The sequence below is a fragment of the Primulina eburnea genome, chromosome 15 (assembly GCF_022965805.1).
Source record: "Primulina eburnea isolate SZY01 chromosome 15, ASM2296580v1, whole genome shotgun sequence".
In the NCBI taxonomy this organism is placed as follows: Eukaryota; Viridiplantae; Streptophyta; class Magnoliopsida; order Lamiales; family Gesneriaceae; genus Primulina; species Primulina eburnea.
The window spans coordinates 505477-532466 of NC_133115.1; the positions used below are offsets into that span (position 1 = coordinate 505477).

The following is a 26990-nucleotide window of genomic DNA, read 5'->3' on the forward strand; positions in this document are numbered from 1 at the left end:
TAAAATTTATCACAATTAATGTTCGATCGGTGGTATACTATGAAAACTCGAATAAAAATGTAAATCGCTGAAGGATTTCATTTATGATGTTTATTCAATTATGAAGACAGATCGCAGAATAAAATAAGTATACTCGGTCTTGACAGCAAACTCATTCTTCCAATTGAAACTTTACAATACAACACAATCAATTATGAGTAGAAAATAGTAATTCTAAGCACTCACTTGTGTATGTATGCATTCATTGATAAGTCAGCCCGGACCCTAGAGTGCAACCTAATAAATATAATGACTTGAGTAACATAGTGAAATTAAATTTACGATCAACCCATATTAATCTTATCTTATTTGACAGAAAGATTAATTCCTAAAGGATGATCGAAAAACGGGAGTTAGTTGACAAACTTTAAAAATAATGTGTCATGATTGTATGCTTTTCGTATTCATGCAACTATTGTTATTATATTAATAATATACTGATTATTTATAATATATCACATGGATTATAAATAATAAAAGATGATCGAAAAACGAGAGTTAATTGATCCATATGAATCAAACATGGATACATGTCCAAAATCTAGTTAAATGCATGGATGCAAAATATTTTACATATATTCGATCTTCAATTCAAAACTCTTGAGAATCTGGGCCCACCATCTTCAAATTTTGATATCCCACTATTAATATTAAATTTTCATGGCACATTGAGATACAATTTTAGGGGTGAGAACATGCCATAAACTGGTTCATTCGATTATACCTCCACATGGCACTGCCTGAATCCATTCATATTGCGACACATGGGACTTAATTTTATTATAAAAAATCTTTTTAAACCTTATCAATCTGGAAGCTTCATCATGTCAATACTTTGTAATTTTCAGAAAATCGATACAAATAACTCTCAAACCCAAACCATACCATGGTTGATTGAAATATACCCAATGATGGGAAATAAAAATCAGATCTAATTTTGTTCCATCAACACCACACAATCGACGTTCTTTCGTAGATCTGAAGCTTATCTACTTTTGTTCTTCTTCGCTTCTTCCACCGGACGCCGCATCTTCCACCATGCGCCGCCAGCAACGCTTCCACCGTGTGTCGCCTCTTCCTCGCCTGCGCCGCTAGTTGTTTTACATGGCTTCCACCATGCTCCTCCATTAGCAACACTTCCACCTTGCTGCAGGTACAAGGAAAACACAACTTTGGATCCCTTTATCTATCTGAAAACCTTGACTTAAATGATGATTACACATTTTGGCTTCATAAAGACGACCAAGAATATATTCATGACTTGGTACATGCCCCATGCTCTCAAACATTGAATATGTGCTTGTTAAAAATTTTCATTACATAATATTGTTCGATTCTATGTCATTGATGTTTTAATGTCTTCGATTATTGCTGGTGCAGGTGAACCTTTAGATTTGTACAATGATCACCATATTTGCACCCACTTTGGAATGTTTATTGATGAAGATAAAGATCAATATGTGAATTCTCAGAGTTTTTCCAGATTTCTTGGTTTGCTAAAATATAAAGAGTGAACTGGTACTTGTTGATATGATCATAAGATTGTTTAAGAAGTGTATAGGGAGCTATGATTTAAATTGTTTTCATGACTTTGTGGTTTGGAAGCCCTATGTGTATATCCTTTCTTCAAACCGATTTGAAAAGAGCTTTCGGTCTCATATGACATAATGCCAAACCAAACATAACATTTTGCATATGGTGATTGATACCAACAAATGGAGCACAAATCAAATTATACTTATTTGTTTTGTAGGTTGTATCAATCAACAATAGATCACCAAAAAATTCATAATCAAAAGCACATCTATAATCCCTAAAGAAAAAGTTCATCACTCTATCGTCATCATCCAACTGAACATTCCAGTAAAAGTAATTCTCTTTATTCGCCTTATCTATAAAATATTTAATAAGCGCAGTGGCATCTCCATTATCAACTTTTGTACTTTTTTTCAGTCAACTCATATGATCATATGCATCCTTTCTGATAAAACCTAAATTTTCTATCCCACATGCTTCATGTTCCATAAAAGAAACATCATTGGAGACAGATATTCCAGCATTTACCATGGTTTCTAAAGTCGAATTTTTTGCATGTGATATACTGCGTGCCGATCTTAACAAGTGATTTTGATCAGATGCAAACATTTCATGGTTATGCTCCTCCACAAATCTACTCACCCGCCATTCACTTTCTTTTTCCCTTGTGATCTTCAATTTCGCTTTACAGTTAGTTCTAGTAATCAACTTTTGATAAACTAGAATCCTTTTACTAGAATTTCTTTCGTCTTTTGAACCTTCACATGAACAGATAAATTCTTTGGACTGAAGTTCATTAGTATGAGAAAAACATCGTTGGTCACCCTTCCTCACACTAAAACTTTTGGCATGTGCATATTGACAATATAATAAATAGGCATCTTCTACACTATTCACAACCGTACCCACTAGTAGTTTACTCTTCAAAACATCAACAACCGAATTTTCATTTTGTACCTCGAAGTTTTCAACCACGTGTTGTTCAGTTTGCTCGTCATCTTCTTGATTGTAGTTTCCGTCCAACTCCTCAAGTGAAATTGGCTCGTTATCTTCCATATTCCAACTATGCAATCTAAAAAAACAAAAGAAAATAAAAATAATGAATAATACAAGTTATTTATACAACGAACGATTTCAATAAAACAACACATTGCAACCACTTCTATAAAATCATCTACTACATCTTCTCAATGCCTTAAATATGCAGTCCCAAAATAAAAATAATTTATTCACTGATTCCAGTCACAGACACTTCTTAGTTTACTTTTATATATAATCAAATTTTGAAGTTTGAGTATTTAAAAAAAAATATCCACAGCCGACTTCTCTTTTTCTATGCACAAAGAAGCGTAAACAATATACAGTCACAAAAAAGCGTAAACAAAAAAAAATTCACTCTGATGGCGAATCGGAATGCCATGAACATTAATCTGTAAAAAACTCACCTTTAAAAGAAGCTGACTTCGTAACCGGTGGGAGGGAAATGGCGGCGAACGATGGATGCTTTTAGAGGAGACAAACGTTGAGGGAGAAATGTTTGGGAACGAGGAAGAAGTGTCCGTAAAAATTCTCGCACACTCATTGTAGGAATTCTCGCACACTCCTTGTAAAAAAACCCACCTTTAAAGGAAGCTGATGTCACAATTTTTAATCAATTGAGCAACGTTAGAGGTGTCAACTAATCTTTGCCAGGAGACTTCCGTTGAGGAAGAAGTGTCATGGAGGTGTACATTTTGGGTATTAAGAAGGTGAAGGGCGGAAGAAGAACATAGGAGAAACATGATAGTCTACAATTCCAAATTAAAAGATGTATGTGGGAAGTGAAATTTTGAATTATTGGGTCAAACCCTAACCATAGTTATGACTTTTGTAATTTATTTATTTTTTTTGGTTATTTTTTGTTTAAAAATAAAAAGGAAGAAAAATTTCACGTGTCTGTTGATGCATTTGTATTTTTTGAGTGGATTCAGGCAGTGTCTACAATTCCAATTTTTTGAATTTTGTATTTTTTGAGTGGATTCAGACAGTGTCTGTTGATGCACAATCGAATTAATCCCATAAACTAGGCTCACTTTAAATAATTATCAAATAATTAAAAACATAATCATGTAAAATATCATAATATACATCTAGCAAATTGGTCAAGACTCTCGATCATCGTTTTCATTAATATCAAATATTATATTAAATACATAATATCACATATTATCAACAAATCATGTATCTTATAAATTATCACTAAATACCATAATTAATAAGATAAACAAATACTTTTATTTAACTTAAATTAATCAAATTTCTTGTAAAACACATTTTATTATGAATATTTAAAATTCAATTTCAATTATTTATTTTATAAGAAAAATTCTTAATATTATCAAAAATTTATTCCAAAAGTAAATTCGTCCATATTTTCATAAAATATTAATTTAGCACAAAATTTTCGAAAATTTAGAATATCTCCCCGGCCCTAAATATTCGAGCCCGTATTGGACAGGGTTGCTTGAGACGGTATCAAGCACCCTGCCTTGTTGCCTGAACTATTCGTGTAGCCGTTGGTGGGCAAATGCCCTTCTGCATAGTGCAGTACGCTGTCGTGCGTGAAAACCAAAATTTATTTTTCTTTTTAGAAGCTTTTTGGGCGATCATTGCTGCCTAGATGTGCAGCGGCTGCCGCAAATAGCGTGCGAAAAATAAATTTTTTTAAAAATTTCTGAAGAAATTTTTTTAATGGCTGTGATTTTTTGAAAAAAAAATCTTATGCGGTTAGAAAAAATAACTCAACACGATTTAAACAATAAAATCATACGATAGAGGAAAATTGTCTTTGATATCACTATTGGAGCATTGTTTTCTGACTCAAGGCGCATATTTTCTTTTGACATTTGAGACGTTCTTTGGGCGTTGCATGAATTAAAGCATGCATAAGATGTTTAGATCTGTTTACTTTTGTGTATTTAACAACTCCAAATTATTTCGGTTTTTAAGCGGAAATAAAATCTTTCGTAATGATCATCAACTTCCACTTGTCGTAAACACGTCTCATAACATCATGTATAACTTGAGCTGGAAGACGTAGAAGAATCTCGAATGTGATCTCTTGAGGAAGACATCTCCACTTATAAGGATAGACGCACACACCGTTGAGATTATCGTCCTGTGTGGTCTTGAAGAAGAATCATACACTATTAGTTGAGACGTGAATATTCACCGCAAATTCAACAAATCAAACACAATGGCAAAATCATTCAATAGCTTTCACAAAGCTGATTACTACACATTAAGCCATGAAGTTTCAAAAAAAAAAAAAAAAAAACTGAAAAGAGTAAATTTAGCAGAAAAAGATTGAAATCTTCTCATGGTCAACAAAGAGAAAGTACTGTATGTACATCAGGGCAGATTCATCAAAAATCTGGAGATAATCAAACAAAGGTTGAAATAATGTTTCGTCTGATGTTATTATTACATTAACTGTATTCTAATACAATCAAGCATATTAAGTTTGAAATGATTATCATTTAGAACTAGTTTTTCGACACTTGTATATGTTATATATTGTATCTATAAAATATGCATAAAATAAATTGTGAGGATCGCTATCATGATAATGGCTATATAAGGTGATATATCATATACTTTCCGTTATAAACATGTTTTTTTAAATTATAAGAATGCATCCCTATCTATAAGAGTAGGGGTTGGGCCGGTTGGCATTTATTCTCGGGTATCCGACCCCATCCTGGTCAAGGTCGTGTATTTTTTTAAAAAAAATTGGATTCGTCGGATACCGGACATTATCGGGTTCACGTTCGGGTATTTTGTCAATACCCGATTGGGTATCAAGTACCCGAAATGATTGGGTTGTGTCGGGTAGCCCGACTTGTCGGTCAGGTACCGAACCCGAAAAACTCGACCTGTGCCCACTCCTATTAAGAGAGCTAAAATGGCCATGTAGTGTTTGAAGTTTGTGACAAAGGTCTTAAGTTGGAATCACACAGAATTCTTCCCTGCTTGAGTATTATTTATAGCACAATTTATAATACCGGTTCGGTCGACCCTATCCCTGTTGGCAGTGCCCGCAAGGGTCGATCCAATGGCTCGGATTTTTCCGAGTTAATTATTTTTTTTTTTTTTACAGGGAGGTGGACCCGAATCACTCATGATAACAATGTCCACACGGGGTAAGATGAAATAAACCCTATATTACCTAAGATTGTCAGAGTAACTGGTATTGTCAGAGTAACTTGTATTTTTACTGCTAATGAGTCCCGATAAAATTCACATTGAAAAAAACTAAATAAAATGTTGGTCAAAAATTAAAATAAATAAAAACAATTCATGATGGCACAATCCAATAAATTTTAAAATTATATATTTACCTTTTAAAAAAATTGAAAGAAAAATTCAGAGAAAATCGAGAAGCGAAACCCTATTATTAGGGATGGTGCTCTACTTCAAGGCCCGACCAGAGTCCGGAGATTACACCATTTTTATGGGCCTCGACAAGTACGAGAACGAGGAGCTCATCAAATATGGTTTCATCGAAGATATCTGGTACTCGTTTTCGTTTTCTTTTTTTTTTCTTTTTCAAATTGTGTAGATATTGAATTTTTGTTTATTTTACTTGGTTTAGCTGGTCTTGATGATCCGAGATTCCAATGCTTACATTGGATGGGAAGATAAATATTATTGACTTCTATTTTATTTATTATGTTTTGCCGTTGCTTAATTTTTAGAAGCCTTTGGTGTCCCACTGATTGGTTTGTAGAAACAGTAATATAGGACGAGGCATTGGAATCAAATTTCAAGGCATTTTTTAGTGGTTTTGATGAAGATCACTGCATTCAAATGGGTGTGAAATGATGAAAAGTTAATCAAGATTGTGTTTTGGATATGCCTTTTGAGACTATGCCAAAGTGGTACTGCTTTCTTGACGTGAATTCTTTCCGGTAGGTTCCATGTGGATAAAATGTCTTCGGCCCATGTTTATTTGAGATTGCACAAGGGTCAAACCTTTGACAATATACCCGAAGGTGTATTGGAAGATTGTGTCCAACTAGTCAAGGCTAATTCTATCCAAGGCAAGTTCTCGTGTATATTTGGCATCAGCTTGTTTTCTTTTTATTTTACTGAGTGTGGGGATGCTTAGCTGATTGGATCGCATGCTTAAGATCATTATTTGCCATTTGATATGTTAAAAACCAGCTGAAACGCTTGGCTGAGTTCTTTTCAGATTGTTTTATGCTTTCACTTGGCTGCTGTCAACTAGAAATTTGTTTATTTATTTGTTTGCAGACCCTTTTTTCTTTGTTTTCTTGCAGGAAACAAAGTAAATAATATCGATGTTGTTTACACTCCCTGGCAAAATCTTAAAAAGACCCCTTCCATGGAGGTCGGGCAAGTTGGTTTCCATAGTACAAAAATGGTGAGTTTTATTCTTAATTGTTCTCTCTCATAATAACTAGCCATAGATTCTATTATATGTGGTTCTTATGGTGAATTTGCTGACTTTTTTTGCTTAGGTTCGAACCGTGAGAGTGGAGAAGCGAATAAATGAGATTGTGAACAGGTTAAACAGGACGAAGGTGGAAAGAACGCCTGATTTAAAAGGTGCTTGTATCTCCTTGTCATACATCCCTCTGATTGAGAGCAATGCATTCTCTTTTTGTTTTCCTCCTTTTATTATTAATAATATTAATATTATTTTTTGTTTCTTTGCATGCCCTGTCTTTCAGTTAGGCTCAACTTACTTATTAGGCTTTTATGTTTATATGTTTTAGCTGAACGAGAGGTGGTTAATGCTGCTGAGAGGTCAGAGAGGAAACAACAGCTTAGAGACAAAGTAAGTTATTTCTATTTATGTATCTATGCTGGCAATTAACCTAGAGCCTTTTAGAGTAACAACTTATTATTTATTTGATGTGGCACTTTTGTTTGAGAATACTCCTACTTATCTTTTGTTGGGGTATTAATTTCTTGATTTGTCCAACTTTTTAATTTCATTAGTTTTTTTTAAAGAAGATTTTCTTTAGTTTTTAATATACCACTCCTCTGATTCGGTTCCTATAAAAAAAAACCACTCCTCTGATAATTGCGCTATTGCTAGTATATATCTACGTTCTCGAAATTTAATTAATTTGGTTTTTTATTTTTCTGAGTGGTTTCATCCTGAATGCTCAAGTGAATACTTGCTTGCTGGGTTTTTCCTCTTAAACTTAGATATTATAAAACTCGTTCTTTGTTCTGTGGTGTTTAGTTTCCTTTGAAAGTAGTTATGGCTTGTGCTATCCAGGCTATACTATCCATCTGTTATATGCAAGTTCTTTTTAGGTGTCGATAATTATTTTATGTTTGTGGTATATCTTCTTTGATAGCAGTCTGTTTCGAGTTTGTCAGCTTTGTTCTCAGGAAGTTGTGCTAAAATTCTCAGTTTTATTGGCGTTTTGGTTTTCAGTAATTGATGCTGATTGTTGGTTTAGTTGATGAAATCGTATGGATTTCAGTGGTAGTTATATCATGCATTATTTTAAAGAATTTAAAAGAAATTCAATCTCTACACAGTCACATGGAGATGTTTTTTGCAGAAACGACGGGAGGATTTGGAAAAGCTTGAAAAAGAAAGACAAGCAGAACTAAGGAGCTACAAAAATTTGATGGTGGCCGAAAAGATGACATCTAACAAGGACATAGCATCAACCAGCAAGTCCCTCCAAGAACTTGAAGAAGACTTCATGTGAAGGAGGAAAGCTTCCATATTCTTTGAAAAATCGTGACGTTGTGGATTCGAGAAACATATTAGAGGATAGCTCTTCTGTTGTACCGAAATCAGATGATGACCGAAAAAACGTTTTGGATCATATTTGCATAAAATAAGTCAATACGGAGAAACATTGTCAATACCATATACACTGCTTTTAACAAACTCTTGAGTTTTTTTTTTAACGTCTACGGCAGTTATTCCTGAGCTAATCGTTTCATATTTGATCATTTGGCCGAAAATTGTCAAATAAAGCTAACTAGCATGGATTGCGGCTGCTTGACTCGAGACTCACTAGTAAAGATAATGAGATTCATATCAAATATGCGTAATTAAACCATTATTACCTAAATTTAAAAATTTCTGCGCTTCTCTGAATTTGATTGATATTTTAATGCATCAATCTTTTCGTGTTTAAATCTCAAAAGTAAATTTTACAAGGTTTGGGTCGTAAATAAATAACTTCGCCATCTTTATGAAATCGTCTGTTTGTTGTTGCATTGGTTTAATCGCATTTCTGTAAATGTGTTCTTATTCGAATCAGAGTCATCATCCGTGTTCCGTTAGATCGTCCGATGTTGGCGCGGGCGGTGTATTTAGATTGCAGCTCACCCAGTTGATATTTGTCTTTCTCCGTCAAATTTTTATCATTACCGAATTTCAAAGGTGTAATTTAATCGAAAGCAACCATCTTTTTGGCCATTTGAGCTCTAACATCAAATTTGGTATCAGGAGTGTCAACGGCGGCAGAAGTGGGAGTTTTGACAATGAGAGGCGTGGAAGATATGTTAATGCCCACTTTAAGAAAATGCAGTCATGTGAGATGCTTGAAGAGATGACATGCTCAAATGGAGAAATTCTCCTTGATGCAAGGCAATATCTTAGCGACGAGAATGCTATAAATTTGCGATCAAAACGGCGAGATTGGGTGTGCAGGTTTGCTATTTAAACAAGTTCTTGAACCGAATGTTACTTGAACAATGCCAATGTTAGAACATTCTACACCCCACCATATGTATATATTGACCATTATGTCCTATGCTATATGATCGGTGAGATGCGCTTTTCGGATAGATTACATACACTTTTTTAAATGTCAATAAATTCATTAGCGGTAAACTAGTTGTGTGATAGCTGGGCCTATCCAAGATAGTCTCAATATCCAACTGTAAAACGACAACGTCACAATTCATTATAGAGTGATCGGCCTTCACTGAGAGTGTGGATCTTACTTCTTCACAATACATTGCTCGGTATCATTTAAACATCACCTGTCCCAATTCTAATGATGACAGTGATAACGCACAGCTCGCATGCTACCAGTTGAGTTACCCGGTATGTCGTCCTAAACGCCTTTTAACACCGCAGCTGACGATCCGTAATCTTTTTCATGTGTAGCCACTCCCACATGCATGTTCCAAATCCCCTTCGATGCTGCACATTCAAAGTATAGGTGCGCAACGGATTCTTCCGCCCCATTACAAAGCACACAAGTTTTATCATTCACAAATTGTAGCCTATCTCTAGTGAGTAGCTTCCCATGAGTTAGTAGCCACAAGAGGAACCGGTTCTTAGGGAGTATGCACGACTTCATCACTAGTGGTTTCCAAGGCCACCTTCCCGTGTTGTGAATAAAGAAGTTATAAGCTTGGGAGAGACCTTGGTTACCACCAAACCACCCATTTAAACAAACTGTGGCAGCATCGACTGAGCCATACCTTTGAACTATCTCATCCCGGATGGATATAATCTGTTCGATCAACAGTGAGTTGTCTTTGTTCCATCCCCATGACCAAACACCTCCGACGTCGCTATATATGTGATTGACCCAACGAATCCACAAGCTATCTTTCTTCAAATGTATTTTCCAAAGTGTTTTTGCTAAAAGTGCCTTGTTCCATGCTTTCAAGTTCTTTAAACCCATTCCACCATCATCACATGGCTTACAAAGTACATCCCAAGCAATCGGCGGGTGTTTTGTTGGGCATCCGAATTTTCTACACATAGCATAAATGGCATCAATGACGGCACTTGGGATTGGCAATATGGAGAACCAAAAACATTTCATTCCTTGAAGAACTGATCTGATTAGCTCGAGTTTGCCCTCATAAGATAAGGAGTTACGAGGCCATGAGCTTATCTTCGTGGCCATGGCATCCAAAAGTAGATTAAAATCAGAGAAACGAACCCATATAGCCACCAATGGGATCCCAAGATAACGAAAAGGTAGGATTCCAACACCAAATCCAGTTATGTCAGTGATCGGTTGCCTCACATAATCATCAATACTAGCCATGTATATGCTAGATTTTATTAGGTTTATTTATTCTCAGTCCGGCCATGTCCCCAAATTCATTCAAGCAATTCATAATCATGAAACACTGCAAACATCACCTCGAGATAGGAGAAGAAGGTCATCTGCATAAAAAAGGTGAGTAATACAAAGATTCCCACACTTTGGGTGGAAACCAAAGGTAAGATACTTGGACATGCATCTAAGCGATCGCGAGAGTACCTCAAGACACAATGTAAATAGAAGAGGAGAGAGTGGATCACCTTGTCGTAGACCACGTTTCCCTTGGAAGTGGCCGTGGGACATCCCATCAAGAACAATAGAATACGACATAGATGTCACACATTCCATAATCCACCGAATAAAGACCGTCGAGAAGTTCTTATTAGGTCATGTGGTTGGCTTTTTTATGTCTGCTTAGGTGAACAGTACATGGGCATGTTCATAAATTTGGGTTGAGGCGTAAAAATGTGGCAGATAATTCAATATTGGATTTGTATGTGAAAGTGTGATGAAATAAGGGATGCCATATGTTGTTTGATGAAATGAGTAAAACAAATGTTATTTCTTGGAATAGTCCTTGTTTTTGCGTACATGAAGTTGGGTCAGGTGAGAAAAGCAAGAGTGTTATTTGAAGACATGCCAAATAAGAATATTGTTTCTTGGACCCTGAATGATATCAGGGTTATAATGACGCACTCGATGTTTTCAGAAGAATGAAGGAAGAGGGTGTGCAGCCTGATTGGATCAGTTTGGTTGCTGTTTTGCCAGCTTGCGCTCAATTGTGAGCTCTAGAACTTGGTAAATGGATTCATTTTTATGCCAAGAAAAAAGGATTCTTGAAAAAGACGCGTGCCTAATGTGGCAGTATGAACCAAGCTTGGCAGTTGTTTAGCGAGATGCAGAAAAGGGATGTTATTTCTTGGACCGAGTATGATCACGGGGCTAGCTCATCATGGGAAAGCTCGTGAGTCGAGAAGCAATTGAATTGTTCCGAGAGATGCAGGTAGAACCAAACGAGATCACAATCGTCTATATTTTGTCAGCTTATAGGCATGCTGGTTTGGTCGATGAGGGGTTTAAATACTTCGACTGAATGAGGAACAACCACCGTATAGAGCCTGGAATTGAGCATTACGGCTGTTTGGTTGATCTTCTTGGACGAACAGGGAATCTTGTTCGAGCTCTAAAATTTGTATTTAGCATGAGAATGAAGCCAGATTCAGCAATATTGGGTTCTTTGTTAAGTTCTTGCAGAACTCGTCGCAATCTTGAGATTGCAGTCATAGGCTCATAGCCGTGGAGAATCTCCTAGAACTTGAACCACACGACACGGGAAACCTCGCTTGCTCGCTAATACACATGCAGATCTTGGGAAGTGGGACAGGGTTTCAAGAATGAGAAAGTTCATTAGAAGCAAGAGGATGGAAAAGCCGCCAGGTTGCAGTTTAATTGAGATGAATAGCACCGTTCAAGAATTTGTATCAGGGGACTATTCAAAGCCATTCTTGACAGAGATCTATCAGATAGTACATTTGTTGGCTTTGCATCAGAACAGAGAGGAAGACTGGATCGAAACTATTACCTCTATTAAACGTCACAATATATATACCAACTTAGAACTCTATACAAACCTCTTGGATATGATTGATGCAATGAATGAATATGCACTTTAGAAGGATTCTGAGGAGATTGCTTTCTAGAGTTGCCCAAATTTCTATATAATGACTTTACATTATTCAATTAACAGGCAAATGCAACAAGAATGAATTAAATTTAAAAAATAAAATTGAATTAAATTAAGATGTAGCCAGAAAAACAAATACATCTATTACCGGAAAATATCATAAAGACGAATATCAATATAGACACAAATCTTAGAACTCTTTTATCAGTCCAAACAAAATAACGAGCCCAGTCATTGCATCAAGGAAAGGCCACAGATGAGCACCACAACATAGATGCTGATGTCCATGAGCAGTGCTCCAAAAATATTCTGCAACAATAACCATGACTCGAGAGCTCTCCCCAGTTGATCAGCCAAACCGTTTTCACTTGAGGAAGCAACTCTGTTCATCTGTCCCGCTGCATTGGCTCCAGGCTTTCCAGACAAAAGCCGTGCAAGCACAACTGATATGTTTGTTAACAGAAGCAGATAAAGGGGTCTGAAAAATATGGTGCCCCAAATTACACCCCAGCTCAGTATGGGAAATCCTATATGTGAGAGGATCACTAAGAGTGCAGCTGCTACAGCACAACGAGTTCGAACGTTCTCTGAAGCTGATATAGCAGAAATTATTTCACCAGATGTGAATGAGTTATGATCGAGTTGATGGGACTCTGCAGGATTTTGAACAGATGACGGGGCTTGAAAAACTGGTTCCTCCGGACTGAGTAAAGTCGTGGAAGTAGAGGCAACACCTTTTCCTTTGTCACCATTGTGCAGTGAAGGTTCCACTTCTGGGACACGGTTGTCATGCTGACTGAGTTCTCTAACAGAGTCGTGATTCAGAAGTGACGGATCTTCAGGCTGTGAAGAATCTGCAATATCAATGCAATGACCAACTCACGACACACCATCAAGAAAACAGAAAACCGTGAAATAAGCAATTGTGGTGATGATTTTTCTGTGTAAATTGCGTCAACCCCACATGATTGATAAAACCATGTATTCCAATCTTTCAATAATCAACCGTGATGGAAACTGCACAACTTTGCGTCTGCGGGCTACCTAAGAAGATAAATCTTTTCTTATTACGTTATTTTTGAACAACGATTGGAAAACAAACAAAGGAAGAAGATCGACATAAAATAAAGGTGCATAATTCATTAAGCACGAGAGTTTATCATGGAAACACCTTCTTTCAAACAAAACCAACCAAAAAAAGTTAAAAACACACAAAAACTAAACCTAGAAAAGAAACCTCCTAATTTCAATCCAATATTCAACTCACGTAACATCGATTTCTTTAACAAAACATAGTCCAGCTGAAATCAATCAATAGAGAATCAGAAAACTGAAGCGCGGGCGTTACCAGAGGTTGTTTGTGGTAGATCGGGGTCAGGAGATAGGGATTGGATGCGACCGGTGATGAGAGCCAAGCGTTGAGATCCTCTGTCGGAGAGACGACGTCGCCGCGCTTCTCTGCTGTTCACCGTATCCATAGATCGACTAATTAATCAACCAAATAATATGGTGGATTCATTACCGACCCTGAAAGGTTGTGTCGTATGTTATGTACGAGGGGAGAAGGTAAAGAGTGAAGGAATTAATTTTTCTTTTGTCAAATATTTCTCTCCTATCCAATTTTTGAGTTATCTATAAAAATATATTATTTTTTATTATGAATATCGGTAGAGTTCACACGTCTTATAAAAAAGATTTATAAGATTGTCTCATAAAAAATCTATTTTTTTTACCAGTTGAGAAAATATTTGTGTGTTCTAGACAATTTAATTTTATACATGAAAAGTAAAATGAAATTAGATAAGTTATTTTTGCTGTTATTTCAAAATCATCATATCGTACTATATATATTACACCATGATTTTTCTTTTCTATCATTACCATGCTAATAATAATATATATGTAAATATAATGTTTATTTTTTCTGATCTAAAATTTTTTAAATTCATCTTTAGTTTTTATAAAAACTAATAAAATCCATAAAACTCTATGTTTGATTTTCAATTTTTTCACTGTAGTTTAAAAAGTTTACAAGAAAACTAGTTGTATTAAAAAATTGACTGAATACGTACACAACACATGTATACAAGGCTAGTTTTAAATATATGTGAATTGTGGAGAATAGCACTATTTTATGATCATATCATGACCAATGGCTTTTTTTACAAGATCGAATCTCAAATTATAACTAATTTCGGAGCCAAGTTCTACCTTTTGAAGTCAAGGTCAATTTTAAACGATCAAATCTTCATATTATACATATTGCTTACGAGTTAGGAGGTTATTTGATTTGTAACACTTGTTATAGTTTAATTATTTCAACTAGGAATAAAATTATATATCATTCATGTATAAATACCTGCAACACTCGCTACACAACTTTTGGAATATATTGAACAAATATTTTTGGAATCAAAATTTCAAAGTCTTACACAGTGATAGTTTTGGGATCAGTCAGGTTTCTCGTTATGGGGAAAAAAAGAGAATCTCCCATCGATTCCATGGCCAAAACAGTAAAACGCCTGCAATAAATGCAAAAACATTTAAATACCGAATGAACCCAAGAGACATTCGTTGCAAGCAAGCTAGTCAAGAACTGAAAAGGCGAACCTCATAGATTCAGCAGAGATCTCGACTACTAAGCATGCCAAGAACTGAAAAGGCAGTTTTGTGCAAAAGTTCTTTTTCCTGTTCTAAGGTATTCTTCCTCTGATAAACAGAATCTTTGGAGTTCTCTATCTCTTTCATTATTCCTGCAGAGTTCTGATCAATTTCCCTGGAAAATTCAAGGTAAAAGAGAGTGCATTTAGAACATAATAAGGAATGAGTCAAATGACTATGCGTGTGATGTAAACATGGAGTCATGCTTGGGTTACAATGGTTAGTGAATCTCAAAAGTTTCAAGGTTGCTGTGTGAGAACCAGAGAGAAAAATGGATTGTGATGAAAATGCTAGATAACATTAGAAAGTGAAAATAAAGATTTTGGCTTCTAAAATATTAATTTTGCTGCAGCAGAAAAGAAATCAAGCACACGTAAGGTAAACTTGGTTGTTGAGCTCACTTTATCATTGCAAGCATGTTGTCCATCATAGTTTGCACATTCTGAGAGAGATCTACCACAAACAAAACTTTCTTGTCAGTTAACAAGATAATTTTAACGAGTTAGGAGTCAAAACTGGTTTCATCATTGGCGTGATCTACTCTTTAAATATTTCATCAACTACCAAAAGGTAAGTACTGGAAAATCAATCATTGGTGGTTCTGTTGGTCTTCTCAAAATTCAAATCTGCCAATCTGGTGTTAGAGTTACACCTCTGGAACTGCCAAAAAATTCACATTCTTGTAATTTTAGAAGTAGAGAACGTATCTCTCACTTCTTACCAATGGCCTTCATTATGTGAAGATGTATGTATTAAAGCCCAATCGATTACTCAAAGAAAAAGTATTTCAGCATGCGCATATCTATTCACAAAATGCATTGTTCCTCTGGATACTAAATAAGCACAACAAAATTTGAGAACGCTGACTGCAGTTTTTATACGATCAGCAGACACAAGTGCGCTATGCTAAACATATGTATTTCTCCTTTTGTTCTCATAATCAGTTCTAAACCAATATCTGACCAGTGGGAGGACTTTGGAATGGATAAAACAAACATTCTGAAAAATGATTATGCTAATGGAGTGCAAATAAGCTGTCCTTACTTGAATTCTGTCGAACAAAATCATACGAATAATAACCAATTTTCCATAAATTATTTGAATTATAAAACATCACGACCACATTGAGCTAAAATAAACAGCGAAATACAATACTTGATCATAAATCAAATAATCAAAATCTTATCAGAAAACAAACAATTGGATAAAAACTTCTTCATATAAACAATTACACATGCCGATAGAGCTGACGCTTAAACAATCTAATTCGAGAAAGTAAAGGTTCAAACAACAAATTCTCTGCAATATAAACAGAATTAGGAATCTTACATCAGGATAAACACGATTACAGGATCAGAAACAGCAAATAAACGAATCAGGCATTTATTACCATAAACGAGAGAAGACAACCGAGACTCGTCGTCCGAGCGTCGAACGAGCTCGCCGCCGGAGGGAGGTGGTGATGACGTCATCAACTGCGAGCTGAGATGGAGAAGAGCAAAATTAAAATGAGGCGCGCTGCTTGAACCGATATATAAACTTAATCCTTTCTCAGAATTTCATTTTCCCCCTTACACTTCCAACATTTTCAAATCATTTTCTTTCTCCAATTCCTTTTTATACCAAATTTTTTAAGTACATTAATTAGAGAATTTAAATCATCTAATATTAACATAGTTTATAGATATTTCTATATTTACATTTTTTCATTTAAATTAAATTATTTTTATAATTAAATAATATAACAAATATTATGGAAAATGATTTTTTTATCCACTAACTTGTCCGAATTTGGTTTTTGTTTTACATAGTTTGATTTTAGTTCATTAATTTTAATTTTCAGCTATTTTTTTTAATTTCTGACCTGACAAATGACAAATTTTTATGTCACATCGGTTTTTTTCAAGATCACGTGAACAATCAGATCAAAATAGTCAGAAATTAAAATTTAATGTATCAAAACCAAATGTGAAAATTTAGTAACTCGAAACAAAAAATTAAACGAGTTAGTAGACAGACTAAAAAAATATTTTCCTTAAATGTAATGCTCACATAATATTTATATGCCATCAAATATTATAAATATAAGGACATGCGATGTACATCAATTTTGGTATGTACAAGAGATTAAATATTTTTTTACCATAAAATTTATTTATTATAATTTATACATGTTACTTATTACATAATTAAAAATAAGATTTTTATAATTTTGATTTCATTTTTATTTATTACAATAACAATGATTTGATAATAATACAAATGATAAGATTTTGAGAATAACATATTTCGAAAATCTATGCTAACAAAAAATGGTTAATATAATATTTGCATTAACACACAACATAAGCAATTTAGATTAATATTTTGGATTACAACTTAGGCTAAACTTGTGTGAGACGGTCTTACGGGTCGTATTTTGTGAAACGAGTCTCTTATTTTGGTCATCCATGAAAAATTATTACTTTTTATGCTAAGAATATTACTTTTTATTGTGAATGTTGGTAGGACTGACCATCTCACAGATAAAGATTCGTGAGACCGTCTCACAAGAGATACACGCTAAACTTTATTACATTTTCCTTCAGCACAAACTTTTTAAACTGAACGTGGTTAAGAAACAGGGTTAAGTACATGGACATGGATTATTAATAAACCTACTTAAGGATGCATACACGCAATTTACACGGAGAGCTTTGAATGCAATACAAATGTAAAATGCGATTAGTAAATATTATTGAGGGGAATATAATTTTTAGTTTTAAAAAAAATTACATTTACCTCCTCATAATTTTTCCATTTATATAATTAAGTGCACAACTTTATCCCTTCACTTCCAATATAACCTAGTACGAAACTTCATGCATAATCCCTCAAATAAATTTCGGAAACACAAATTTTTCTTTTCCAAAAAAAAGAAAAAAAACTATTTAATCAATGAAATTAAATTAAATGAAAAAATAACTATTTTAAAATATTTTAATTTTACATGACATAAATACACATAAAAGCGTACTCAACATTCTAGTTATGGATGATATATTACAATATATCATTATAGCACTATTTGATGAAATATGAATGTATGATGCATTGATTGTTATATGTATTCGATCAATTCTACAAAATATTACACAAAAACTCTTATTAGAATATCTCACTTGTCAATTTTTTAATACGGATATCCTACTAAACTTACCCATGAAAAGATAATATTTTTTATTTAGAAATATTACCTTCGGTTCCAAATAGTAATCAGTGCGACTCGTTTTATGGATATAGATCCGTGAGAGCTTCTCATAAAAAAATACTTCAAGATTATAGTCATTCATATACATTGATTTATTACCTCCTATATTATAAATTATTCATAATGTCATCCCACGGACCAGACAATTCGATTCAGATCATAATGTTAAATTTAATTTAAAACGAGGATCAAAGTGATAAATTTAAATGTTGAGGGGTTCAGCTAATATGGTGCCTAATTTGAGGGTGTGAGTGCAATTAACTCAGTAAAAGCAAGCGAGAGCTATATATATATAGATAAGCTCGTTGCTCCCTGATTTCGATGCAAGCGAGAGAGTTGTACTGTACTACTGTACAAGGTTCCTTCTGCCCCCTAAAACCCATCACACACACACACACACACACACACACACACAAACTGTGAGAGATAAAAGAGACCGTGTTGTTTATTTCTTTAATTTTCACTTCATTTTGGGTTCTTTATTGTTTCGCAAGAATCCCGTCTCTCGCAAGTTTTCTCAGAGAAAAAAGGTCGGATTTTTCTCCTTTCTTTTTATGTGTATAGATCAAGAACACTAGGTGATATTCGGAGAACAGTTTCCGTGTGAATGAATGATGTTTGGGGGTTTATATACTTCTATCGCATGGGTATTTGTATATTGGGTTATTCATGGGATGAATCACGCATCGGGGAATCTGTTTTTGAACGTATACATACATGTAAACAATTTGGTTAATGTATGGCTCGACCAATATTATTTTATATTTGGAATTTTTCCTTTTTAAATCATTACAATGATATTTTTAGATTTGGATTTGGGGATGACTGAGAGTTATTTTTGTGTATATTTGAATTCGTTCGTTTTTATCTTTTTCCTGAAGTTTTAGTGGAAAGTATTTGGGATTCTTTCTTTATTTAAATTTTTGAGGTAATCATTTAAATTTTCTTGGATGGATTGTATTTGGATTAATCAAAACAACTTTGTTCTTATTCGGGCTATCGCTAAACTGAAATTTTCATGTTCTATTTAACTATTCGAATTTACTCTTCACATTTCAATCAAGAATTGTTGAGTTTATTTACTCTGTATCCGTTCTTGAATGTTTTTAGGTGTCTATTATGTAATGCAGTTGGTAATTTTCATCTTTATTCTTTGTGTTTTTATCTTTTGTCAATGCTACATTTGATATTTTTCAGAAATGCATCATCTCCTTGGTGACATTTTTTTCTATTTTGATTCAGGCCATAAGACTAGATCGCACCAGAAAGATCGATAGAAAGATCAACTGATGTCTGATTCAATTTCTGAATCTGATTCTCACACTGATAATCTGGGCCAGCAGCATAAAAATAAGTCATACTTTAAAGTCCCCGGTTTATCTGTGGGGATTAATGCCAAGAATCCTGAATCCGATTCGGTTAGGAGTCCCACTTCAACGCTAGATTTTAGGATATTTTCGAGTACAGGAAATCCCATTAGGAGCCCGAGATCACAGAATGAGGAGGGGCAACGTAAGAGCTGGGATTGCAGCAAAGTAGGCCTAAGCATAATAGATTCTCTTGATGTAGAAACCACACAATCCGGTAAGGTTCTCCGGACATCTGATAGTAAAAATATACTTTTTGGGTATCAAACGAATGTAAGAAGTTCAAAGTTTTCTAGTTCTTCGGAGACACCTAAATCATTGCCCAAGAATGTTGCTATTTTTCCAAATAACAAGACTAAACAAAACAATATCCAAAAGGGTGATTCTACCATTCTTTTTGAAATCGAGGAAGCCCCAAAGGAGAGTTTTAGATCTTGCTCGTTAAACTGTGAGAAGCTTAACTTGTCTTTAACTGATTTTGGAAGCTCCAAACTTGGGTCTCATAATTTGGTTCCGGAGAATAAAGTGAACCCCGTGCCTTCCAAATTTAAATTTCTTGAAGGAAGTGTTAAGTCAGGCAATTCTTTGGAAGGAAGATTGAGTTCGATTCCTGCTTCCGTTCACTCTGGAACTAGTTTTTTCAGTTCAGTTCCACCTAGTGAAATCGAGCTTTCTGAGGACTACACCTGCATTAGAAATCACGGTCCCCAGTCAAAAGTAACTCACATCTTTTGTGACCGTATTTTGGAATGCCACGATGACAAATTAACCAGTTTTTTTGAGAAAAATGAAGAAGGTGGCATGGTTAACTCTGGTGATCTTGCTTCGTATCCTTACATGGATTTCTTGAAATTCTGTTACTCTTGCAAGAAGAGCTTGGATGGTGAAGATATTTTCATGTACAGGTTTGCCTCGATAATCATTGTCCTATACACAATTTTGGGCTTTGCATCTATGATCTTTCTTGCTCGAATTTGATGACTTATTGATTGTTTGAGGTGTTATGCAGAGGTGAGAAAGCGTTTTGCAGTTTGAGTTGTCGTTCACGGGAGATTTTGATGGATGAAGAGGTGGAGAAAACCAGAGCTAATTCATCTGAGAAACAGAGGTTTTTAAATACCATAGTCGTTATTGATGAAGCCAAAGCATGAAAGGACACAAACTGATGATATTTGATTTTTGCTGAGGGCCGTTTATGTATGTGTGTTGCGGCCTCGTATAATCAATCATACTACTAGCTTGTGATGAATGTGATATATTTCTCATGGTTATGGTCTGGAAAAAGCCGTTGTTTTCATAAACATTGTCATGCGGCCTGTTTTAAGTCCTGGCGAGCAATGTCTTAAGCTTGTTTTGGCCGAACTCTGAGTTACGCATTCATGGCATTTATCATGTGAGAAATCTCAGTACACAGAATCTTTCCAAAAGATATGCATACAGTAGTTTTGTTTCTTCTAATTATAATAAATTGTTCTCGCTAAACATTTCATGAGTTAGATCGTGTAGGGGAAAAAATATCTTACTAATACATGCCTTTGCCTTCCTTGACTAAATAAAGATGGATATAGTGCTAAATCAAGCGAGTTTGTCCACCAAAAGCTTTGGTTCGACCATACATGTATTAGAGGAACCCCAAAGAAATATTTCCAGATTTTCCATTTGGTTCATGATCCAAAACATAACTCCCAAGGGTATTACAACTTGCAAATGGTAGTTGAGTGCATGCAAAAGAACCTAATAGAGACCATGTACAATGTTATGTACTAATCACTACTGACAAAGCATCTCACAATCTAGTCACTGTATTTCCCCAGTATCTCCAATTCAATACATCCTGCCGCTACATTCTGGAGCACCACAAAAACAATTCTTAGTTTTAACATTTCCATAAGAATCATATACCTGGCCTACCTTATAATTGTAATGATAGGTCAGCTCCTGCAAAGGCGGAATGTTCTCAGCAGCGAAAAGCATCACATGAGGCATTCTCTTGTCATCATGATCATACACCACATTTTGAGTACAAAGGTTAGGTGAACAGCTGTGGTTAATAAACCTTCCAACATTGCCATAACGAGCTGCATCAATCGTGAATCCACTTTCCCAATAATCAACTATATTATCATGTTTCTCAGGCATGTTGAATATGCCAATGTCGAAAAGATACTCATCATCATCACCTCTTTTTTCGGCTTCCTTGTCTTCAAGAAGCTCCCCTGAATACTCACATATAAAACTCCCTGAAGGAATAGAGTTTAAAGACCTTACGCCCCAACCTCTTGACCCTGTTTTGAAGATCTCGAGTTTAAATTTGATTCCACGTTGGCTAACTCGGTTATAGCAGGAAGGAGGGCATTTACAAGAAGGGCCACATTCATACACAAGAGGTTTTGTTTCAACAATGGCACCATTTCGGTTGTACGGGATTTCGCCCCCATTTTTAATAGCACATTGACACTTGCGAGAATCAGAACATCTACCTGTACAATCACAACCTTTGGGTGAAATAGGATGGTACCAATCTGGATACATCATCTTAGAAGTGTAGTTGAATGGAGGCGGCTTTTCATCATTCAGAATATTAACAGCGCATATAGGAAAAGGCTCCTTTCCACCTGATATATCATTAACGCATACACCCGTCCGGGTTTTGGATTTATTAGACCTTTTCAATTCTTTCCAAGCAAGCTCAGGTTGGCCAGGATTCCTCCACAACTCGAACATAAACACCTTCTTGCCATGAGACCCAGTTTCCGTCCAATAACGTTTAACTGTGTACAGACCGTCGTATATGTATATGGGAACTTTCTTGGAATCGGCAGTCTTCACCTTCCATCCACGAACAACACGAACCGGCGTCTTTGCTGATATGCTATTTTTCAAAGCCAAATTTCCCTTTTCAAGCTTCTGATCTTCAGGTTCCTTGTCTTTCTCAACAACATTTCCCCCTTGCCCAGAATATATCAATATGTCACCACTCTCCATATCATCAGCATAAGCCCCAGAAGCAACGATACTAGTGGCAACCGACATATTTCCATTATGTTTGATTGAATCTATGCCATTTTGGTACAGACGATGAATACCAACAACAGCAAGCTCCACTCTGTACTGAAACTCATCGCCCACCTGAATTCCAGGTACTTCTCCCAAAATCTTGCTCGTGTTAACTTCTTTTCCCTTGTCTTTAATATAATTTGCGGCACGAAGGTCAATCCTTTTAGAGCCTTTCTTGGGCTGCCTCGACTTTTCTTGCTGTTCGTGCATCGACTTTGCTTCTTCTTCATGCAAGAGCTTTCTACAAATAGCATGAAACAATCGCAGAGTTTCTCTCACTCTTTTGCGAGCATCACCATGACTGGAACTTTTAGGTCCCAAAGGAGGCAGGATGGCCTTAACACCATCAGGTTTAAAAATGTCACGTGAGTATGCATCATGCCCATAACCTCTCTTATCAGCGAGTACTAATGCACCAGAACTCCCATTTGCAACACAGGGCTGAACAACTTTGTGATCCATCGATGTCCCACCTGAAAATTTCGACTTGACAGAACTTTTCTTTGCAACGGTTTTGAACTTGTGTTGCCCGGAAAAAAACCGCTTCCTCGCTTTTCCTCCATTTGAATTGTTGCAACCAACTTTCACTTTCTTCCGTGTACCCACCATATCACGCACAGCCTTCCTATCTGCTTCATCCACCAAACTCAAAATACCATGTGTCGGCTTCATTTTTTTGCTGTTGCCTGGCGAGTGAACAGCGACCTCTTTTCCTATGGGTCCTTTGGAATCCTCCTCACTGCCAGCAAACACTGCCCGGGACATAAAATTCTGGGTAGTTTCAGGCGGGTGACCATAGGCACAATGGTGTTCCAAATTCTTAATGACAAGTCTTCCATCAGCACCAGAGGAAACAGGAGCTGCTTTCTTAACAGATGGCCCTGTACGATCTGCCTTAAGATCACTCTTTGAAGTAAAGCCTATAGATTCTCGTTGCCAAGGTGAATGCTGCTTTCCCATTTTTCCTGTTCTAGTCCCACCCTCTGAACCGGCTTTTCTTTTCCTATGAAGCGCCTTTGCCATTTCCCTTGATCCAGATACAGTTTGCTTTTCTTCTGGTTTCTTGAGTTTGACATCTTTTACACCTCTGTTGGATTCTTTAAAACTCTTAGGTCGAGCTTCGATATTGGCTCGCATGGCCCCCTGAATATCACTCGTTCCAGCACTCCTGATCAGTTTCTCTTCCAATGGCCCTCTTCCTGAATCATAACTCGATTTCTTGGTTGTTTCAGATTTTAAATCAACATTTTCAGCCCAATCCAAACATTCACTTGTCTTCAGCATCTCTTCCAGTTCCTCTCTGTTTGAGTCATTTCTCGATATTACCATCCCTCTTTTAACTTCATCTAGATAATCATTTTCACAAGTAAGCATCCGTCGTTCTTCTTTGGTTCGTTGAGGTGCATTTGTCCCACAAAGTGGAGGAAAATCACGAACAGCTGACACCCTTCTCCTCCAGTATTTATCCTTTGGCCTGTGAGTAGTTTCTAACTCAACTCTATCGCTGACAATTAATCCCTTGGGGGAAGATGATGTATGAGACAGACCAGACAGACCCACTTGATCAATAGCAGTACCAGCATCCAACACTGGTTTACCCTTTACCAATGAGTTCTGAAGCAACTCCATATGTTCCACCTCGCTCAACTCATTCACTGTCGTCTGACCTCCATCTTCAGGCATATTGTTAAAAGCATCACTTTCCAAGTCATTACATAAACCAACTCCAAGGGGTTCGGTTTTGGTTATGAAATCCTCAGCATCAATTAATGAACCTTCCATGGCCATCGTAGTCAGTGTTCCCTCCACCACGTTCAATGATTCACGTGTATCTCCTTCAACGGGATCACTTATCGCCTTATGCAACTCAAAATCAACCCTAGCTGTAAACTCAGTTCCTCGATGTCTGGTTTTCATTGTCAGTTCCTTAATACCATCCATTCCCGAATCTCGGGTGTCACAAAATTTGGGAATATCAGTTGCATCCCCATCAGCGATTTTGCAACAATCAACACCAACTCTCAAAGTAGCATTCACAATTCCAGGCTTAAAAACGCTTGGTCCATTACCATTATTCTCTGCAGCTTCCAAATTAATTGCCACAGCGTTGGGACCGCACCCAGGAGGAAAGTCCCGAACTGCAGACACTTTCCTGGGTTTCCATTGGGGCATAAAACCATTATCCAAAGACCTTTTGTTCATGTTCCGACCATATAACTCCCCATTGGAACCCGAAGCCATTTTCTCCAATCAATAACGTCTGGTAAATGGGTTCAACAGGACAACTACTTGTTTACCAAGGAAATCTGGAAATTAACGAGTAAATAATGAGAATAGCAAAAAAAACTACTAAAAATCAAAGAAAAAGTACAGATAGAGCATAATTTACCATAATACGTTCACTTACACAGAATTAGAAATTCGAATTTGAAAACATATATTAATGGGAGAACTGTAGCAAGCACGGGGTAAGATGAAATAATACCGACAAAAAAACTAAAGAATGACAAAAACTACATACAAAACACATATATACACAGAGATTCACACGCATGAGAAATGATAATGCTTCAGCAACCACACACACCACATGCAAGTATGATTACACATACCAGATCACAGTGACGAGACGAAACCAGTCAATTTCAAAACTCCATTGTTTCAAAAACCGTATTAGCTCAAAGAACAAACGAAACAATGACAGAGAATCAGAACGAAGAAGAGAGAGATTCACCAAAAAATGTTGAGAAAGGGTGATGACTTCGAAATCAGTGACTGGAATTAGAGTAATGGAGTGTGCAGTGTGAAATTACGGTTCTACACGTCTTCCATTTTTGAATAGTCTACTGTGAACGTCTCCCCAAAGTTTCGCCCCCATTTTAAGACCATTACCATTTCAGGAAACGTGCGGTTTCCCATCATACCCCTCAAATTTATGATTCTGTTCTCTTCAATTACCATCTTGCCATTTTAATAAAATCTAGTAAGATACACATCATCAAACACACCTACGGTGCACACCTATGTGAGCATAGGTGACAGTGTCACTCACCCATTAGATGTGATGAGATATAGAAACATTGTGCATCCAAATGGTGAGTGACACCTCATCGGTGCTCACATAAGTGTGCACGGTAGGTGTGGCATGATATCAAAACTGATATATATATATATATATATATATATATATATATATATATATATATATAATATATATATTGTTTATATTCAATAGAACTATCGGTTAAAACCGCTTTTCGACAAGCTTGTTTTGATAATTCTTATATATTCTTAATTCTATCAACACCATAATTATGGCGAATGTAATTCCTCAATAAATTCAAAGTCATTTAGCAATTTCAAAAAAATCAAGAATTTAAAAATAGACAGTAATTTGGTATTATTAATTAGAACATCTTATAACACTCACCGATTCATCAAAAATGGTGGGGTCTACTGTCACATACTCATCATAACAACACATATCTGTTTACCCACATTTTTTTTAAAAGTTAAAAATCATTATTTATGGACCCCACAGTCCACTCAATCATCTTAGATTTTTTTCATATTAAATAAAAATGTTTTAAATATATTTTACATTATTTAAATCATTATTGTAATTTTTAAAACAATCATACTTTTTAATAAAATAATTTTATTAATTTTAAAAAATAATATTGAAAAATACTTGATGACAGTTGATTTACCCATATGTGATTACTCATCAAGATTGTCGGTGGAGATTAGAGAGTAGAATTGGAGAGTGTAGTGAGTTGGAATGAAAATATATATATACACATTTATGAGTATTTATAGAAGAGAATTGAAACTAACCGTTAAATTTTTTTGAATTTTTTTATAACTTAATTCGAATTTAGTTAAATATTTATCCAAATGTTATAAATGAAAATAAAAAAAACAAACAAATCCAACTGTTGGAAAAATTTTAAAAAAAAATTTATTTCAAAAAAATGTGAGGCCCGCGTGAAATAAAAAAAAAATAAATTTAATAAAAATGCATGGGGGTCCACTTGAGGCGACTGCCCCACATGTTTTCTGGCACTAAAATAAAATAAAAATTGAGAAGGAACGTTCAAACATTTGAATGCCCTCCTCTCTCTCTCCATTGTAAATGGACATTATAAGGCCATCTCCAACCCATTACACTATCTTAGTGTCACACTAACTTTAAAGAGTGTAATTCCTTACATTAAAGTACACTCATCTCCAACCATCAACAGCATACACCAAAAAGGAATATTCTCAGAGTATTCCTATTATTTATTCACAACAAATAATTTATTTCACAAATATTTTTTAAACACAATCATTAAATATCA

At 35.5% G+C, this 26990-nt stretch overlaps 6 protein-coding genes and 1 pseudogene across 9 annotated transcripts; 3 read left to right on the forward strand and 4 right to left on the reverse strand.

Annotated features, from left to right (window-relative positions):
* Nucleotides 1–5961: 5961 nt before the first annotated feature.
* Nucleotides 5962–8483, forward strand: LOC140815047 (uncharacterized). The gene is made up of 6 exons (XM_073174153.1): nucleotides 5962–6129; nucleotides 6529–6656; nucleotides 6897–7000; nucleotides 7098–7185; nucleotides 7356–7417; nucleotides 8160–8483. Exons 1-6 carry the CDS (start codon nucleotides 6017–6019, stop codon nucleotides 8310–8312), a joined length of 648 nt encoding a protein of 215 aa, XP_073030254.1. The 5' UTR covers nucleotides 5962–6016; the 3' UTR covers nucleotides 8313–8483.
* A 1194-nt stretch (nucleotides 8484–9677) lies between these two features.
* LOC140814284 (uncharacterized) lies at nucleotides 9678–10628 on the reverse strand. Its single transcript, XM_073173224.1, has one exon. The coding sequence runs from the start codon at nucleotides 10626–10628 to the stop codon at nucleotides 9678–9680; it is 951 nt and encodes a 316-aa protein (XP_073029325.1).
* A 422-nt stretch (nucleotides 10629–11050) lies between these two features.
* LOC140814285 (pentatricopeptide repeat-containing protein At2g20540-like) lies at nucleotides 11051–12301 on the forward strand (annotated as a pseudogene).
* A 94-nt stretch (nucleotides 12302–12395) lies between these two features.
* LOC140814828 (uncharacterized) lies at nucleotides 12396–13904 on the reverse strand. The gene is made up of 2 exons (XM_073173918.1): nucleotides 13661–13904; nucleotides 12396–13166 (listed from the first exon to the last, which is right to left on the reverse strand). Exons 1-2 carry the CDS (start codon nucleotides 13788–13790, stop codon nucleotides 12544–12546), a joined length of 753 nt encoding a protein of 250 aa, XP_073030019.1. The 5' UTR covers nucleotides 13791–13904; the 3' UTR covers nucleotides 12396–12543.
* An 859-nt stretch (nucleotides 13905–14763) lies between these two features.
* Nucleotides 14764–16526, reverse strand: LOC140814583 (uncharacterized). Its single transcript, XM_073173609.1, has 4 exons — nucleotides 16364–16526; nucleotides 15375–15426; nucleotides 14923–15088; nucleotides 14764–14834 (listed from the first exon to the last, which is right to left on the reverse strand). The coding sequence occupies exons 1-3, from the start codon at nucleotides 16443–16445 to the stop codon at nucleotides 14932–14934; spliced, it is 291 nt and encodes a 96-aa protein (XP_073029710.1). The 5' UTR covers nucleotides 16446–16526; the 3' UTR covers nucleotides 14764–14834; nucleotides 14923–14931.
* A 1957-nt stretch (nucleotides 16527–18483) lies between these two features.
* On the forward strand, nucleotides 18484–21096 carry LOC140813748 (FCS-Like Zinc finger 10-like). Of its 2 annotated transcripts, none has more exons than XM_073172445.1 (3): nucleotides 18484–18581; nucleotides 19466–20495; nucleotides 20600–21096. In XM_073172445.1, exons 2-3 carry the CDS (start codon nucleotides 19513–19515, stop codon nucleotides 20739–20741), a joined length of 1125 nt encoding a protein of 374 aa, XP_073028546.1. In that variant the 5' UTR covers nucleotides 18484–18581; nucleotides 19466–19512; the 3' UTR covers nucleotides 20742–21096. The 2 variants fall into 2 exon arrangements, with proteins under 2 accessions (XP_073028546.1, XP_073028545.1); XM_073172444.1 differs by having other exon boundaries at nucleotides 18546–18753; nucleotides 20600–21095.
* Nucleotides 21097–21143: 47 nt separating this feature from the next.
* On the reverse strand, nucleotides 21144–25544 carry LOC140813747 (uncharacterized). 3 transcript variants are annotated; one of them, XM_073172442.1, is made up of 2 exons: nucleotides 25382–25544; nucleotides 21144–24953 (listed from the first exon to the last, which is right to left on the reverse strand). In XM_073172442.1, the coding sequence occupies exon 2, from the start codon at nucleotides 24886–24888 to the stop codon at nucleotides 21415–21417; it is 3474 nt and encodes a 1157-aa protein (XP_073028543.1). In that variant the 5' UTR covers nucleotides 24889–24953; nucleotides 25382–25544; the 3' UTR covers nucleotides 21144–21414. The 3 variants fall into 3 exon arrangements, with proteins under 3 accessions (XP_073028543.1, XP_073028542.1, XP_073028544.1); XM_073172441.1 differs by having other exon boundaries at nucleotides 25260–25544; XM_073172443.1 differs by lacking the exon at nucleotides 25382–25544 and adding an exon at nucleotides 25055–25117.
* Between the last annotated feature and the right edge of the window lie 1446 nt (nucleotides 25545–26990).